Source organism: Anneissia japonica, unplaced genomic scaffold, assembly GCF_011630105.1.
Source record: "Anneissia japonica isolate Jap-2015-1 unplaced genomic scaffold, ASM1163010v1 scaffold1104_len307771_cov217, whole genome shotgun sequence".
NCBI classification, from domain to species: domain Eukaryota; kingdom Metazoa; phylum Echinodermata; class Crinoidea; order Comatulida; family Comatulidae; genus Anneissia; species Anneissia japonica.
Window position 1 is genome coordinate 242,569 of NW_022755771.1, and position 18,571 is coordinate 261,139.

At 34.6% G+C, this 18,571-nt stretch overlaps 1 protein-coding gene across 1 annotated transcript in view; it reads right to left on the bottom strand.

Annotated features, from left to right (window-relative positions):
- Positions 1-16,678, bottom strand: part of LOC117123740 (extracellular calcium-sensing receptor-like) — a 33,501-nt gene extending 16,823 nt beyond the window's left edge. The window contains exon 1 of the mRNA XM_033269745.1: positions 15,782-16,678. Within this exon, the coding sequence (XP_033125636.1) occupies positions 15,782-16,613 (832 nt within the window). The 5' untranslated portion in view covers positions 16,614-16,678. The remainder of the gene's footprint in view (positions 1-15,781) is intronic.
- Positions 16,679-18,571: the final 1,893 nt, after the last annotated feature.

Sequence of the window (18,571 nt, forward strand, 5' to 3'; positions counted from 1 at the left end):
AAACTATGGAAACTTAAGTTTAACTTTGATAAATCCAATGTTCTCATTACGGGACAGAAAACTAATCAATTTAGAAAATGGAATCTTGGTAAAAACTATATTAATGAAACACATAAGTAAAGATACCTTGGCTCAATAATATCTCGCTCACACTCAGACACTCTTCAAATTGAAGACGTAATTTAAAAGGATAATAGGATAATAGCCTATATTACTTCAATTATAAACAATCAGAAAGACTTTAACAGGGTGTACTATGGCGACCTATTGTAGAAAACAAAAGATCTTCCAACATTCAATTATGCATGCTCTTTTTGGTTTTGTAACAGCAAAAGTTGAATGTAGGTAAGAATGGCCCAAGAAAAAATGGCCCTGGAAAAAATGGCCCTGGTAAAAATGGCCCCATATGACAGGTAGGTAAAAATGGCCCCAATGAAAAATTCGGTAATAGAAATGATATATATTTTTTTTTAATCTTCAAATATTTAAATACTGTATATTTAGTTATGTAATCAGGGGAGTAGGTCTAAGTATTTTTTTAAATTATTAATATTATTAGATATTATTACTATATTTGCGGCCAATTATTAATATTATTATTATTATTAATGGCTCTGATGGGAGGCTCTAAGACATTGATTCGGCACCAGTTTTGAACGACGAACTTGCAGGGAATGTTATTAATCATTTTCGCGAAATTTGAAATAAAAATTTCCAATAACGTGGCGACTACCAACTATAGGGACTTTCAGAGGCCTGACATTTCGCGGTACGTATTACTGTCATGGATAACATCAACAATAAATCTAAATTGCTAACGAGCACAAACATTTTAAAACGGAAAAACAACAGTAAAATGTACAATAGTCAGCGAGTTTGTCAAACAAGGTATAAAAAAAGTCTCGCCTTGGGTAGCATCTTTTTAAAGAAAATCATTAATTTCATTAAAAAAAACACAAGTTAATGATTGATTAAATAATTCTATTTTAAATAAGAAATGATTATGCACAGTAAAGGTAACATAGGACAACATTTAAAAGATCATTATATTAGTGCTACCATAGAGAAAATAGAACTATTTTCTCTATGGTGCTACTGAAACTGTTAATTATTTCAAGGTTTTATCTAAGTGCAAATCCAAGTTTGATTGCTTAATTAAAGAAATACTTTGGATCAAAAGCTACACTTAACAAACAAACAAACTGATTCAGTCAAAGCTAAACTGTTTATCTAGTTAATCTGCTAAGAAGGGCTAATTATTGCTTAGCTTCACTGTGGCTCCACACAGTAGGCCCTATTGATATGTGAATTAATTACTTACTTCCTGTCACTGCTTGGTATTTTTGTTTTTAGTTTTTTTCAATTTACTTGATCTTGAGAATGGTTCCATGATGGACCCGAAACGTCGATCTTTCTTGTCATTAAATTTTGTTTTGAGATTATGTTCTTAATTGATTTAATAAATAAAAGCCACAAATAATAATTTGATTTACTAAATTTCATTATGTAAAAATAGTTATGCTTTAACATAGAATAAAAATATGTTATGCCTTACTTATTTTTAATCTATGGACTTTTTAATTAATTTTCTTTTTATTTGAAAATCCGTAGTGCAGAGTAAATTTATCAAAACCCATTAGGTTTACAGTAATATGGAAAAAAAATTAGTTTATACAGAAATTACCAAACTTCAACTACCAAAATATGCAACTCATAGATAACCACAAACTTCACTTTTGTTAAATATCAAATGAATTAACTTTACATGTTATAAACAATGCAAATAAACAGTAGTTAAAGCATGTGGATCAATTGTGTGTTTGAATCACAAGTTCATGTATGGGAAAAGGGAGAGGCTTACTTTCTCGCAAATAAATTGTCTGCTTAGAGTTTATTCAAAGAAGTATTGCTTTTAGTAAACTGAATAATTAGGAATACATTTACTTAGGCAACTAATTTAGTTGCATACTTGGTTTTTACTCATCACTAACTAAATCCAAGTGCCTACTACTGGCTTAGAATTATATATAGTTATGTATGGCCATTATGCTAAGAATTAAAATGGCGTGTGATTGTGAGGGTAGGGTGATTATGGTAGGATTAAGTGGTATTGCTAAATCCCACAAATCTCCCAAAACACACTGTAGAAAATCAAACAATTCAATTGTGACTGACTGACTTGGTATATCAATAAGAAAATTAATACATTCATAACTATTTTTTGGTTAAAATTTAGATTTTTTATGAAAAAATACTTGCAAATACCACAAACCTCTAAACACACTGCAAACCCCATCTAAACCATATAATTATGATTGTAGAACTCTCTTTTTCTTAAAAAAAAATGACAACTAAACAATCCTCTTCACTATCGGAAGCTCACAGAGGACCCCACTCCGGAAATTTCTAAGGAAGTGAAAAAATCTGTATTAAAGATGGTTAAAAAAGGTTCCATCGATCCCAAAATTGGACCCCACCTCATCCAGGTCGATCCGGCACCAGGACGTTTCTATGTCCTACCCAAAATCCACAAAGCAGGCCATGTTCATACTAACCCACTGTTTGTGGGGTTTACCAATACACAGATTGAATTTCTGGAAAATTGTGATTCCGCTTCCGTGAAATCGGCCACAAATAATTATTTTAATAGTAATAAATGCATGATTTATGTTGATTTATTGATTATGTTGTTGCTATTTTTTAACATTTAAATGGGAAAAAATCAAAAGTGTAATTCATGGCTTTTTATCTATCTTTGAATATTTTATCATTGAATATTAATGCTTGCAAAAAGTAAAATGTAAATGGCAATTTGTTTGATGTTATATTCCTTTTAAAAACTAATTTATTTAAGATAAAAAAATGCATATATTGACTCAAGAAAATCAGTTTTAATACAGAATTTGATTATTGGGGAGATTCCTTTTAAAAACTAAATTAGTGAAGATAAAAAAATGCATATAATGACTCAAGAAAATCGGTTTTAATTCAGAATTTTGTTATTGGGGCCATTTTTACCCACCTGTCATATGGGGCCATTTTTTTAGGAGCCATTTCTTCCGGGGCCATTCTTACCGTACACCGGAAAAGTTCTATTGAAAACATAAAATATAGAATGGCGAGAATTATACTAAAGGCTCCAAGAAATGTAGCAAAAGAAGCTCTTCTTGGAGATTTAGGATGGGAATCTACTGTTCACACACATAACAGAGTTAGAATGGATTATTTCAATAGACTAAAAAAGTATGGACGATAGTAAATGGCAAAAACTACTTTCAAGTTCAAGTTCAGTTTATTCACATAATGCATCATCAGGAATTACAATGAATAAAATAGATTATATTTAACAGGAATGCAAATATGTCTGGAGAAAGCCATATAAGCCCAGGAGGGCTTTAAGCCTGGTTCCACCAGGTTCAGTTTTATTCACATAATGCATCATCAGGAATTACAATTAATAAAATAAATCATATTAAATAGGAATGCAAATATGTCTGGAGAAAGCCAGTAAACCCAGGAGGGCTTTAAGCCTGCTTCCACCAGTAAAAAGTTGAAAATTTAAAGTTTTGAAAATAAAGTGAATGCTATACACATACAAAACACACAAGAATACAAGAACAGAGTACAACATTAGATTCGGGACAAGGATAGTAAAGAACACATACACAAAGAAACAAGGGTAACGGTTAACCAGTTTATGCTTTAACTAAGAGAACAATTATGATTAAGGATATTAAGAGTGTTTATATTTAGATATAAGGTGTGATTTGTAATTGTATTTAAAACAATTTATGGTATTGTGACTTAAGATGGATGTGTCAAGTGAGTTCCAGAGCAGAGGAACGGTGTGCATTATTGAATTTCGAGTCGAGGTTCTATTGTAGTTTGTTACAACATACTTGTTTGCGTTTCTAGTGTCATAGTTATGTAGCTCATTATTTTTTGTAAAATATCCTTTAAAAAGTATTTGGGAGTTTATTGTTTGCGTATCGATACATGAAAATGGCAGATTGAAATTTATTTATGTCAAAAATATTTAAGGTGTTAAATTTTTTTTTTTTAATTAAAAAAAAGAGGTTTGGAATGGGAAAGGTAATTTGAAAAAGAGCAAATACGAAGAACCCTTATTTGAAGTTTAAATAATTGATCAAGTTTCAGGGCTAGTGAAAAGGACAAATAGGTTGATGTTTTGCATCAGTGGCATCAGTTTTGCATCATTTTGCATGCATCAGTTTTGCATCATTTTGCATCAGTAGGAAAGACGTGGGAGAATGAGAGTGTTATATAATGAATAGAGAATATTTGATGGAAGAGTAAATTTAACTTTATTAAGTACGGCAATGCTTTTGAAAATTTTGCTAGAAATTCTAGAGATATGAAGTTTCCAGATTAGTTTATTATCTAGGCCTATGAGTATTCCAAGAAATTGAGTTTTAATAACTGAATTAATAGGAGTATTATCGATATAGAAGTTTGTGTTTAGATCAATATTAGTTTTATTTCCGGGAAAAGTGTATGTAGTTGGTTTTGCTGATATTTAATGACAGTTCATTAATTTTAAACCAATTCGAAACATGTTTTATTACCTTGTTGAAAGTTCTAATTAGGGTGTGCAAATCAGGATGTGAAAGGAAAATATTGGTGTCGTCTGCAATGAGAACTTATGTAAAGGAGTTAGATGTGTGAATCGAGGTCATTGATATAAATAAGGAAGAGGAGGGGGCCAAGAGTAGAGCCTTGAGGAACACTGCACGTTACGGGAAGTGAGTCAGAATAATTAGAGCTAAATAAGGTATACCGTGTTCTTCCATGAAGATAGTTTGAGAGAAGGGCTAGAGGAGTTCCACGGATGCCATAGTAATTTAATTTAGATAAGAGGATTGAGTGATCGGTGGTATCAAATGCTTTAGATAGGTCAAGAAGTAGGCCTATGGTGTGATGGTTTTTTAAGAGAGCGGATGAAATGCTGTTGAGGATGTCAAGGAGTGCAACATCAGTGGATTGTGTGTGCCATATTGGTTGTCTTGGATTATATTATCAGCGGAAAAGATGTTACAGTATAAAGTCTATTATAAATAATGCGTTCGAAAATTTTGGAAAAACAAGGAAGGCAGAAGTGAAATCGGACGGTAGTTCGAGAAGGAATGGGGGCGTCTTTTTTATAAATTGGAATTACTTTAGCAGTTTTTAGCAAAGAAGGAAACACGTGCAACATGGTGATTAATTCAAATGACCGCTATTGTATGACTAGCAAACACATTTATAATTGTAGTGTTGCTAGTTATTCCGAAGAACCCTGTCGAATACAGTCGAAATGGGAAATTATTTTTAACAACCAAAACATCGTATGGAAGGCAGTCTGGTTAAGAAAATTCAAGTTTATTTTAGAAAAAAAAACTTGAAAATTTCAATTTTAGATTATTGCATTGTACAATATCGACAAGATCTCGACTTTTCAAATGGAAACTATCAGCTAATGATCGTTGTTTATTTTGTAATGTTAAAGAAGACAAATATCATTTATTATGGGTGTTCATAAACGCCAGATACGTCTGGAAGAGAATAAACGAAATCATTGAACCAGAGTTTAGTTACACGGCCAATTTTTATTTTATAATCTTAGGTACAGAAAACACTTATGTAAACCATATACTGTTGCATGTTTTTGTTTATACAAGGCCGCTGTCCTTAAAGCAGTGGGAAAATTAAAATCCATAAAGGCTTCACTTTCATCTGAAATGTATAAAAGGTCCACATTATTCAGAAGACTGTTATTAGGTTCATAAAATATTAATATGCTGTCTGTTACCATTATTAATGTTATTATTGCTATTACAGTATTGTCAGTTTAAGTGACGGCCGTGAGTAACAAATTATTCAATACTGTACTTTATTGGATGTTACGACGTAAAATATAAAAACCTTTGAATTTGGAAAAATGTCTCAAATTCATTTGGTAATAATAATTTAAAAAAGAAAAAAATTTAAAAAATTATTCAAATCAAGATATTGTATACCGGATGCGATTTTTTTTTATGGCATCCAGTATTTTAGAGCTGCCTATTCTCAGCTCTTCTCTTAATTTGAAAATAACTGTCACCCTGTTTCATTTGATGAAAACGTGCTTTCCTTCCTCTGTGTGCTTTCCACAGAAAGCGTATATTTTTAGTAGTTAGTAGGCCTAGGTAATTATGCAAAACCTAGAACTAACTAAAAATTTAGAATTGTCACAGTATGAACTCAATTTCAAATAGGCCTAACACTTTTCATCACTCGTGCAGCTCAATCAATAAACATCAGTGTATTTTTTTAAAATCAGACAACTCAGAAGTTTTGTTTTGTAGACGTTTATCTGTTGATGACCTTTTGACCTCCTGAATTCTGCAATATGAGATTTTCGGGTCGAATCAGTCGAGACGGCCCGAGTGGAGTTTCATGTAAGTGTTTCGTACGGAAAAAAATCGCATACCGGATTCACAAAAATGTTGGTATTCTAATTTACTGTCTGCAATGAGGTTCAGCGAAGATACGTCCTAACTAATGAATGAGCACAATGGTGTGAAGGATTTGAATTATAAGAAAATGTCTTCACTTCATTAAAAAATATAAATAAAAATAAATACTACATTTGAAATGAACACGTTAATATCAATAATCACTCCTCTAAAAACCGAATATTATTGAGTTTTATTTTTCAAAAATATTAATAATTTTTAGGTCTATTTATGAGCTGTCTCTTATACACATCTGGTATACTTTACAAAACATACAAGGGTTTATTGAACGTAAAGGAACTTTATATTAACTGATGTTTAAACAAAAATAATGAATTAGTCAACCTTAGTGGAGTGCCACATGTTTCGCTTTTGATACGTGTGCACCAGGAATTTTGTGAGTAGACCAAATTATATTTTAACAGCTTTGATAAGGATTAATTTGTGTCTAGGATAGTGGCAGATATTACCCTTCGGCGTTTATTAAGAAAATGTATAAAAGAAAGTATAAGTAAAGATGTATAACCACTGAATTATTCGAAATGAATGTTAAAAAATGTATTAGTCAGCTGCTTTGGACTGACCCCATTTTATTTTATTTCCTGTTGCATGCGCACCATGTGTGTTTTTAAATATTCTTTTGTAATCTTATATCAACGTAAAATGTTTTAACATCGAAAAATGTATTTTATTGGAAATAAATGTAGGTGAAACCCCAGTACAAAGGAGAAAAAATAATAAAATAGAGTACAAGAGAGGAGTACAATAGGCCTACATAAACCACCAACTCCCTGCACAAAAACACCCACATATACTGTATGTTTATCAGTGAACACAGGCCTAGGCCCAGATATAATTTTATTTTTTAAATAAATATTATGGATACATGATTAACAGTCCTAGCGAGCTATATCTGCCGACTGTATTACGATAACCACAGAGAGGTGCGCAACTCTAGTACTCTAGGTCTCTAGGCTAAAACGGAAAAAGCATTCGCAACAAACGTCCATGCTAGGTCGTCTGAAAGGCCCGGAGTATGGCACGCCAGGCGGATATAAATACATCGAGGTCACACACCTACCCATCGAGGTCGCATACCTACATATCGAGTTAACATAGCTACCAATCGAGTTAAAATAACTACCCATCGAGTTAACATAACTACCCATCAAGTTAACACCTACCTACCCATCGAGTTAACACATACCTACCCATCGAGTTAAAACACCTACCCATCGAGCGGGTAGGTATGGGTATCTTGACTCGATGATGGGAAGTTATGTAAACTCGGTGGGTAGTTATCTTAACTCGATTGGCAGTTATTTGTAAACTCGGTGGGTAGTTATGTTAACTTGATAGGTAGGTATGCGACCTCGATGGTTAGGTGTGTGACCTCGATATATTTATGTCCGCCCTGGCGTGCTATACCGAAGCCTCGCAACAGTACAGAACTTGGTAACACAGGGCTAGGCTATACTTGATCGTGAGTGATAGGCGTACACGTTACGTTCACCGTCCTTGTATCTAGGCCCGAATCCATATGTCAACTGTTGATAGTTAAAATATTGACACTGATTTACTGTTTGATTGGTATTTTAAAATAGAATATAGACCGTTATCCATCGAGCATATTTGCAAAATATTAAAACAATCGTCGCGATGTAGGCCTAATACCCACTTATCGTTTCAGTATAATCAAAGATACTAGAAATACAAGATAGAGCAGTCGCATAGTAAAAATGAGGCGGAAATTGGGTCCGATGTAGGTGGCGCCCTTCTAGCGGTAGTTTAAATACAACGGGTTCAGCCGAGGGGCGTGGCTTGTATATGGTTACGTCATGTATAATTATGCCGTCTACCAAAAAACATCACATTACACTGTATGACAAATGTGAAATTAGCAAGGCGAGCAGGCTGAGGCTTAGCTTATGTAGTTGCTAAATACAACTGGTTCAGCCGAGGGGCGTGGCTTGTATATGGTGACGTCATGTATAATTATGCCGTCTACCTAAAAATATCACACTACATTTAACTGCTGTGTGAAGCAAGGTTTTTTCTTGCGTTGCTGCTGTTGTGGGCGGGTAAGGGACGATCGAGTCCAATTTCGACGATTGGCCTAAGTAGTATGGACGTTCGTAGGTCTAGGCTCCCTCTAACTAAGCCTGGGCTAGGTCGGACCAGGAGGTCTTTTCAGTAGTCTGGGGCCTAGTCCTAGACTGTGCGCGTCCAGCAACCCACAGCAGTCCGTCTAGGCCTATGCACATTTACGTGAAGTTAGGCCTATGCAGAATCTGTTTCTAAGACCCTCGCCTAGGCTACTGAAGAATCTGCACTGAATAGCCGCATAATACATAACATTTATACAATACATTTACACGACATTGGAAAGTTAATATATTTACTTAAATTACATAACCTATATTAACATTCGGTTCTCTTTCTCTTTTTCTGGAATATAGCCGGCAATATTGTTTCAAAACAATAAGCACTAAAAAAAAAAAAAAAAAAAAAAAAAAAATCTGCAGTCATGTTGTAAAAGTTGTAATTTTAATTTATTAGGCCCATTTTCTCTTTCAGTAAGATAATTTGTTCATAGGATTAAGATTGGAAAATCCATTAACTAAGTAGTACAAGAGTGGCTCCAGGATTCGCCCGACGAGGGGGTCGATGCCCCCGACGAAAAAAGCGGGCGTGGTCTATCTATGGTTGTACTTTAGTTATGACAACTTGAAAGTTTTAGTTTTGCGTACATCAATGTGTTTGGCTTTCAGGTGGAAATTATAGTGACATTTTTCTCTTCAATGAGTGTGTATACTAGTCTTCCAATAACATATTATTTCTGGCAGCAAATGTAAGAAATTATTTTTGTAGTAAAACGTCTGTAACAATTTAACTTAGATTTAATAACGTATGTGGTTCTGTTGTATGAGTAATTCAAAGTTATAATTTCATTTTTATGGTATTAAAATTTAGTTTGTGGGTAATTTGAAAAAAAATCATTTATGAAGGAAGTGATAGCTTTTAATATGTTGACAAAGAATCCAATTGACATGGTTCTGATCTCTGTTATTCTTCGTGATTTTATTGACTTGAAAACAATAATACAATATTCAATCATTTTACCATGAAATTCAGGTGATAGATTAGGACTTCGGGTCCGATGGGTGGTGTCTCAGTCTTGACATTTAATTTGGGCTGTGGACTAAAAATGTTGCGGAACGGAACCCTAAAGTTCTCAAAAATTAATCGTAAGAAGTGATTCTTTTATCCCCTACTTCTAAAGGTCTGGCTATAGTAACAATAGTAAGGATATTCGGATTCGTAACTATTTTAGGGCATATTCGGTCTCAGCAGATGTTCAAGAAAATTAGTGGCACACAAAATTTAACAATTGCAGTGGCGGGTCAGGGAATTCGAAGTAGAGGGCAAGGGTGGGATTTTTCCCAGGTGTAGGGTGAAAACCGCCTCAACCCCAATAATTTTGAGTCTGAGGTAAGAACATTTATGATCATAGCACCTCTGATGGCCGCAAATGGCACTATCAGACTTAAATTTTAAAAATAATATCCTTTCTTTCCCATTTCTTTTATAATAAAAAAAAATATATTAGGGGAGGGCCGGGCAGCCTGTAACACCCTTGGATACACTACATTTGAAATGAACACGTTAATATCAATAATCACTCCTCTAAAAACCGAATATTATTGAGTTTTATTTTTCAAAAATATTAATAATTTTTAGGTCTATTTATGAGTGGGCTGCTAAAAGCCCTGTGCCTTGCACTAGCTGCACTGCCAGTGAAGCCGTTATTTACGTCCCGCAACTTACTCAAGCTAAAAAATATAAATGTACTTCAACAATGCAATTTTCGTCATTTTGCACTAGCTGCACTGCCAGTGAAGCCGTTATTTACGTCCCGCAACTTACTCAAGCTAAAAAATATAAACGTACTTCAACAATGCAATTTTCGTCATTTTTTAACTAAATCCTTACACAACTCACCATTCTCTAACTTAATTCACCAAAAATAATATTACCTCTCTTTTAAGTACGTTAAACATTTTTAACGTACTAGATCTACGCTTACGTATTCCCCGGCATAAAATTACTTCTTTTCAACATAAACCTATTAGATTTAGCGGACCCAAAAACTTTGGAATAATTTACCTGATAATATCGTAAACTGTTTGATAGTAAAGACTGTCATAAGTGTATTCTAGATTCTAAAATGTATGTCAGCTGGTCTGATATTTTACATTAGTTTTTCTAAAATATTTTTAAATAAATCTATATTTGAATTTTGATATGCATTTGATTTGCGAAATAAAGTTTATATATAACATCATGTTCCTATATATTTGAACATTGTAGTATTACATATTTATAATAGAAAAGTAATATTATATATAAATATACTTATATATAGGCCTATATATATATATTAATATTTACATATATATCAATATATATATATAACATCATGTTCCTATATATTTGAAAATTGTAGTACTACATATTTATAATAGAAAAGTAATATTATATATATAAATATACTTATATATAGGCCTATATATTTATATATATATGTTAATAGTTACATATATATATTAATATATATATATATATTAATATATATTTATATATATATATTATATATATAGTTTTATATATATATATATTTATATATATGTAGGGATGTCCGACACCAAAGAATACAACAGACTACTTTCTTCAATTCTACTGAGTCCGGAGAAGGATTTGGTTTATTGCGTTAAGCGTAATACTAAATAAAAAGGACAGTGAAATCCTTTAGTCACATCTTGGTGAAAGCGGTAAATTTAAATGATAATCTGACAACGATACAATGAGCGTACTTCAGTGACTCGCAACAGGAACAAGAAAAAAAAGCGGATATGAGCGGGCGAAAGGCAAGCTTAGGAACAAAGAACATTCCTACGAATTTAGGGCGGGCTTTCTATAGCCAGATCCCCACACTCCCCTGCTTAAATCTAGTTTGTCCTCAAACTTAATAAATGATTACAATATTCACAATGTACACACGTTATTTACGTTACTAAAATATCAGACCTAACAACATCTCATCAATATCAGCCAGACGGAGTCTCGTGTCATCAGAACCATACACAGATTGGTGTCGTTGGTGTGTTTCTAAGATTTCATCAGGATTACCTGCTACCTCCGGTCGGTGTCTAATTTCTCGTCGGGCAGCCCCTTCGAGGTGTGAGAGAATGAAGTCTGCAGCTCTCCTACCCTGCAAGCCTCTGACTCGCAGTGTCGCTCGAACATCTTCTACAAATGCTTCCACTGTGTTACCCTCTGTTCCAGAAAATGACTTTAGCTTTTTCTCAGGTAGAACATACACAGCTCCATTTCCATTACCAGCAGCTGCTCTTCGAGTCTCCGCAAGTTCAGCTCGCAACTCCTCCACTGTCCGCTGTACATCACGCAAAGATGCCTTGCTTGCCATATCACTGTCCTTTTAGTATTAGCCAAATCAACCACTCGATCCCACTTCTGACACCAAAAATGTAGGGATGTCCGACACCAAAGAATACAACAGACTACTTTCTTCAATTCTACTGAGTCCGGAGAAGGATATGGTTTATTGCGTTAAGCGTAATACTAAATAAAAAGGACAGTGAAACCCTTTAGTCACATCTCGGTGAAAGCGGTAAATTTAAATGATAATCTGACAACGATACAATGAGTGTACTTCAGTGACTCGCAACAGGAACAAGAAAAACAAGCAGACGCTGCTTATTTTTACAACACACAACGTGTGTCTATGAACTTGAAAAAATTCCTAACTAACGGTGACTTTTGAGGAAAAGCTCAGAAATCTCACCAGGTGGTGTATAGAGGGAGCTCTCACTGTTTAAAGCTATTTCGACAACTGGCGACGTCATCGCTTGCGAGTATGTCATCGCTAAACAGGTGTGTCTTCACACGTGTGTCATCGGTTGGTATGGGTTCACCAGAGCACACACACACATACATACATACATACATACATATACATATATATGTACATACATTTACATACATGTATATGTACACACATACATACATACGCACATACACACATACATACATACATACATTTATACATACTAAACGATTGTGGCTTGGCTGTTGCTACTTTTCAGTCAAGTATTCTGTGACTGGCACCACCAACGTATGAAATAGATGCTCGCCTGTCTGCGATTTTTCCCCCTACGAAACATTTGCATGAAACTCCACTTGGGCCTTGTCGAATGACTCGATTCCAAAATTTCATATTACAAAATTCAAGCGGCAAAAGTTCATCAACGAAAGATAAACGTCTACAAAACCCCAGAAATGCGTTGCTGTGTTTTTTTTTTTTTTTTTTTTTTTTTTTTTTTTTTTTATTTATTTTTTTTTTTTTTTTTTTTTTTTTTTAAATGCATTGATGTTACCATGCTAATAACTGATGGCTAGTTTCATATTGTACATTTTCATTTAAAATTTGATATTTGATTGAGCTGCACGAGTAATAAAAAGGCCTAGGTTTTTGGATAATTAAGTACATAGCCTTAGTTATTAATTATAGGCCTAGTAAATAGTATTGAGGTTCTATTTGATACATTACAAGGCTTAGGCCAAGATAATTAATGCCGGAATGATATATGTAATTTCATATTATTATCTCTGCCAGGAGATATATGTTTTCAGTCGTGTAAGTTTGTGCGTGCGTGTGTGTCACGTTTTTCTGTTTTCGTGTGGTTTTTCTTTGTGTACAACATATCTCAAAAACGGCTGCACAGACATAATTGAAACTTACAGGGAGTGTTAGGTATAACCCAATGAAAAAGTTATTAAATGTTGGTGACTGCACGGAGTAAGGTGTGGATGTGAAGACCATTTAAATTGATTTTGGAACAAACGTCCTAGACAAAATATCTCAAAAACTAATCAGCTGTTATGAATGAAACTTTTGAAACTTGTTCGTTGGTTTCGCCATTGCAGTAGTAAACCTTATAAAGAAGTATTTTATAGATTTAAAGGATCTGGAGGTTGTTTCTACATCACTAAGAAGTTGTCGAAGTGGCCGGAATAAGAATCGGAACATCAAAACTATTACGTCTACACGTGCAAATTCCCGAAGTAAATCTAGCCCTGGTAATTTAGACAATTTAATTAAGATATGCACTACCGATTCACGTCTTCTGTTAATTTTCTACCATCAATTCTTTTGAGCAACCCTCGTTCGCTCAATAACAAACTCGATGATTTAGGTTTAATTTTGGAGCATAATGACGTGGATGTTGCAGCTATAGCCGAGTCTTGGTTTACTCCTAAGCAACCTATTGATACTTTAAATATTGAAAGATATTGGTGGAGGTGTTGCTCTGTTTGTGAATGAGAAAATTTCTTGTGAATATCTTAGTGACGTTACGGTTCCTAACGATATAGAAGCTTCTAGGGATTGCCTTCGCCATAAACGTCTACCAAGATCTTTTGCTAAGCTGGTCACTGGTATTTTTCATTACCCACCGAATAGTCCCATTGCTGATTTCCTCATCGAGCATATGAGTTCTACAATTGACCAGATTTTATCTAAGCAGCCGCATACAGGAATAATTGTCCTAGGCGACTTTAATCGTCTTGATTTTAAAGGGATTTTATCGGGACAATGGTTCAAGTCGTTGATCGGCATACTAGGCCTGACGCAGTTTTGGACAAAGTCATTACAAATATACATCGTCGATGTTACCAATCTCCAATAATCCTTTCGCCAATTGACCTTAGTGATCACAATTGTGTCCTATTTAAGCCTAAAATCCCGGTTCCAGCTAGCAATAGAATGATGGTTCTAGTTGTTCGTCCTATGCCGGACAGCCGGATTTGTAAAAAAAATTGTCAAACGTCATCCGGCCGATAAGCCGCGGGTATCTCCCACCCCACTTTAATATTTATTAACAACCTTTTTGTTAGTCATCCTGTTAAACTTTTTGGGGTGTATACCCAAGCTGATCTTCGTTGAGATTCTCAGATTAACTATAGGCCTATTGTTAAAAGGGGAAATAATAAACTTCATTACATATGCACTCTTAAAAGACACGGTGTCCCTCCCGCTGATCTAGTCATGGCGTATAGTACCTAAGCGCAGTTCGACCAGTTCTGGAATATATGCCGTTCCGGTTTGGAACAGCATTATAACCAAGAATCCAGATGACACGGAACAAGTGGTGTTGCGTTATGGAGAGTAATGTGTGACTGGAAATGGTCTGCCAGTTGGTTGTTACCATGCGCCAGTGATGTTGGAGTACAGCAAGATGAAACTATTTATGTAATGCATGAATAAAGTTCGGGGTTTGTCGGGTAGTGAAATGATCATTGTACATTTTAAGTGCTCCCTCCATGCATACGTGTAAGCTAAATTACGGTGATTAATGAGCGAAGATATGGGGACAACTATTACGAAGTTCCCTCTTTTCAAGAGGGGATTCAAATGCTTTGTGAAAATGAGTACGCGGCGGCCCGCGGCACTCATTTTCACAAAGGAATACACTCAGCTGGTTAGCTAACAATAGGCCTATACAAATTTACATGAACACCTGGTATGAAAGGTGCAACGTCTGTACTTCTATTTTTAATTTCATGCTTAAATTATTTTAATTTTTTTTTTTTCAAAATTTTTTTTTCCAAAAAGTCGAGCCCCGTCGCTTACTTGATATATATTTTATTTTACGTAGCCCATTGTTTCTATTCTGTCTCTTCAACTCTTTCTCTCACTAATAAATTATATTTTCATTTTCTATTCTTAATCACTTGACGCTATAGTTGGACTGGTGTTATCGGAATCTCTGCCTCTATATCTGGTTGTATCATACATTTTTAGATTCAGCTATCATATCTCCAGCCACTGCTTTTACCCATATTTATAGAGGGTGACCCGTCCAGCGTACCATAAAAGGTCGCCTGATATTCAGGAGCCCTCTTAAATATATTACCGTGATGCTTTCTCGGCGACGTTTCATTACCCAATCTTAAGGAGTAGCTAGAGTTGTTTTTAGTTGCGATAAATAAATCCTGCTGTCACAGGAATTTAACTCATGACCTTGGGATTGGAAGCAAGCGTCTTAACCTCCAAAATACGTCTCTACATTTCATTTTCCAGTATGTTGCCTTTTAATATATCCATTATGTATGTTCAGAAAAATTAGTTTTGTTTTTGATGATGAGCTAAGAAAATTAAATTGAATTATGAGTTGCAGAATTGATCACATGTATAAAATACTTACGTGATACTCCCTTATCGTCCGCAGTCTGGAAGAAACCCTTTAAGTCTAGGTCAACCGTAGCGTAGAAGAAGATAACCTCGACTGTTGAGCTTGCCAGTTGCTCTAGAAATTTATCCCGTTCTTTGGTGCCATTAACCGGTAGATATGTTTCAAATGCGACACAAATGTCCTTATCTTTGAGTTCGTTTATGAATATCTGGAGACCGCTCCGTCCGTACGAATCATCAGTGGCGACTGCACCAACCCATTTCCAATTAAACCACTCGGACATGTTTGCCAGAAGCAGTGACTGCCACCTATCGCTAGGAACTGTCCGAAAAAGAGTTCTATAGATGTTCTTGTCTGTTAACAGTTCACTGGTAGCCCACGTTGCAATGGTGGCGATGCTGTAATGTGCAACAATCGGTCCTATGGTGATCGTACTACTAGACAAAGCACCAGATACGATCGCCATCACTTTATAATTTTGTGTCAGGTTTAATGTTGCCGCCGCTGCTGACACTGGGGAGTTGCAAAACTCTTGTTCATTGTACCCGAGTTTCAAATTCCCTAAATCAATGTACTTTTTCTCTCTAATCTCCATTACGGCAAATCTAGCCGCAGCTGCCGCCATATAGTAAGGAGCATAAAAATCCATACATTTTTCCGTCGGCGGCCCTTTAGTCCAACTGGTATTCACTTTAGACCGCTCGTGAATAGGAAATATTCCCCCAATCAATATCTCACCATCGAGATGTCTCGGTACATTGCTGTTACATAGGCCTACTGCTCCAACTGACAAACGAAATCGGTAACTCAACACCAAATAATAGAAAATGATAAGAATAATCATAATTTAGATATATACACAGTCTATCGCATTCAGATATAACGCTGTTGAAGGAGAAACTAAATCGTTGTGTAGCCTATGGTATATAGTGTGCTGTTCTTATAGCAGAACCTGGTAGTATCATTGCAGTTTAAGACACTGAAGCGTTCAAGCATATCAAAAGTAGATCACGTGCCGTGCGGTTCCTGTAACAGGCAGCCCTATTTACACATTACTTCGTCATACTGACTGTATAACTGTGTTTTATCAAATAAAAAGGTTTTTTTTTTTATTTTTTTTATTTTTTTTTTTGTAGGGAACGGAAAAATAAAGAATATATATAATCAACAAGTAACCATATAACTACCCAAGTGATAATATATTATAAATTATTATTACCCAGACTGTAATTTAATTTGAAAAGCTATCCAAAAGTTCCAGTATCTGCTTCTTAGAATCTAGAAGAAATCATTAATATCAAATAAATATTACATGGAAAGGGTAGTACATTTAATGTTAGTAATGGTCAATAACATTTCAGACAAAATATTGTTTTATGAGCAAAATATTCGTGAAAAGTATTACATTATTATGGTTGTTAATAATAATGATTACTGCTGCAGCTACTGCTACTGCTTCCACGTATGGCTCATGAATGTCTCTATGTAAAGCATCCGTCTGTGTGTATGTTTGTCTTGTCAAGGGATTGCTACTTTGAAGAGTCATTGAGTTCACTGTTCATCATATCCTTGGCCTTTGTGCCTAAAAGCTGAATCAAATATAAATACTCGTTTATTTCATTTATATTTATTTCTTGTTTTACCTGGGTTAAGACCTGCAAAATTAGATCAGATGTTTCAGTTGTTTGGTCAACATTAGCAATATTATTATATAAATGTGTGGAACGATGGTTAAACTCGATTTTTCTGAGAAATATTCACAGTCGCCAATATAATTTCTCAGTACCATTGTAATCACTTCGTAGCTCAGAAAAGTTGTGTTCATTGAAAGAAATGTGTTTTTGAGCTGCAGAAAGAGGCAACGCCACTTGATATCAAAATGTTTAATCTCCTATTTTTGAGGTGGTATATTATTTGGGTATGGAGAGATCCATACAATGCTAGTGATTTTCTCTAAGATCCTTTAGATCAAATTCCTACCCATGTAATGTACAGCAGCCTTAAAGTGTTAACGGTCCTACGTACCCCAAGATGATACCGTGAAACATAGCCCGAATTTGTTGTCTATCATCATTCTCAAACAATTTAAATTTTTGAGTACGTTATAAAATGAATTAATTCCAAAATAATCATTGGAAGAATGATGTAGCATTAAATTATGTAGAGGTACTTATTTTCAAGGATAGTGAATACGAAACGGAAATGTTAGATATCCGAAGGTGGTTTATTGAAAAGCGATCTTTATTTAGTTTTTGTAGCCTTGAGAAACCGAAAACACTCAACAACCCGTTCGCATCCGTCATTATTACGCTGCTTTTAGGTTAATGTATATGTTCATAGAACTGAAATTCATTAAAACAAATTGTTTAGGAGTGTTTCAAATTTTGCTGATTGGGCGTTCACCTAACTTGAATTTCTTTAACAAACGTGTACTATCTGACATGTAGCATAAGTCAGTAAGCCGCAACGTTACTACTCAGTTTCCGGTACTATAATTTCTCTTATATTTTTCTTATTTTATAATAATGGCGCGAAACAAATATCCATACTCATTTCAGATATTATTCCCTACTTGAATAACTCATGTGCTTTATTTATATGTATATAAGGTAGCTTTTGCACTATAATAATATTATTGTCTGACTAATAACATACATTATGACCGAAACTAAGTATAGTGCAATAGCATACTGAAGTTGGTGTATTTAGGTGCAGCGGCTTGTACTTCCGTATTACATATGCTATTTAGGTAAACCATGGAGGTATTATTGAGAAGGAGATCACTCGAAAAAGCTACGCGCA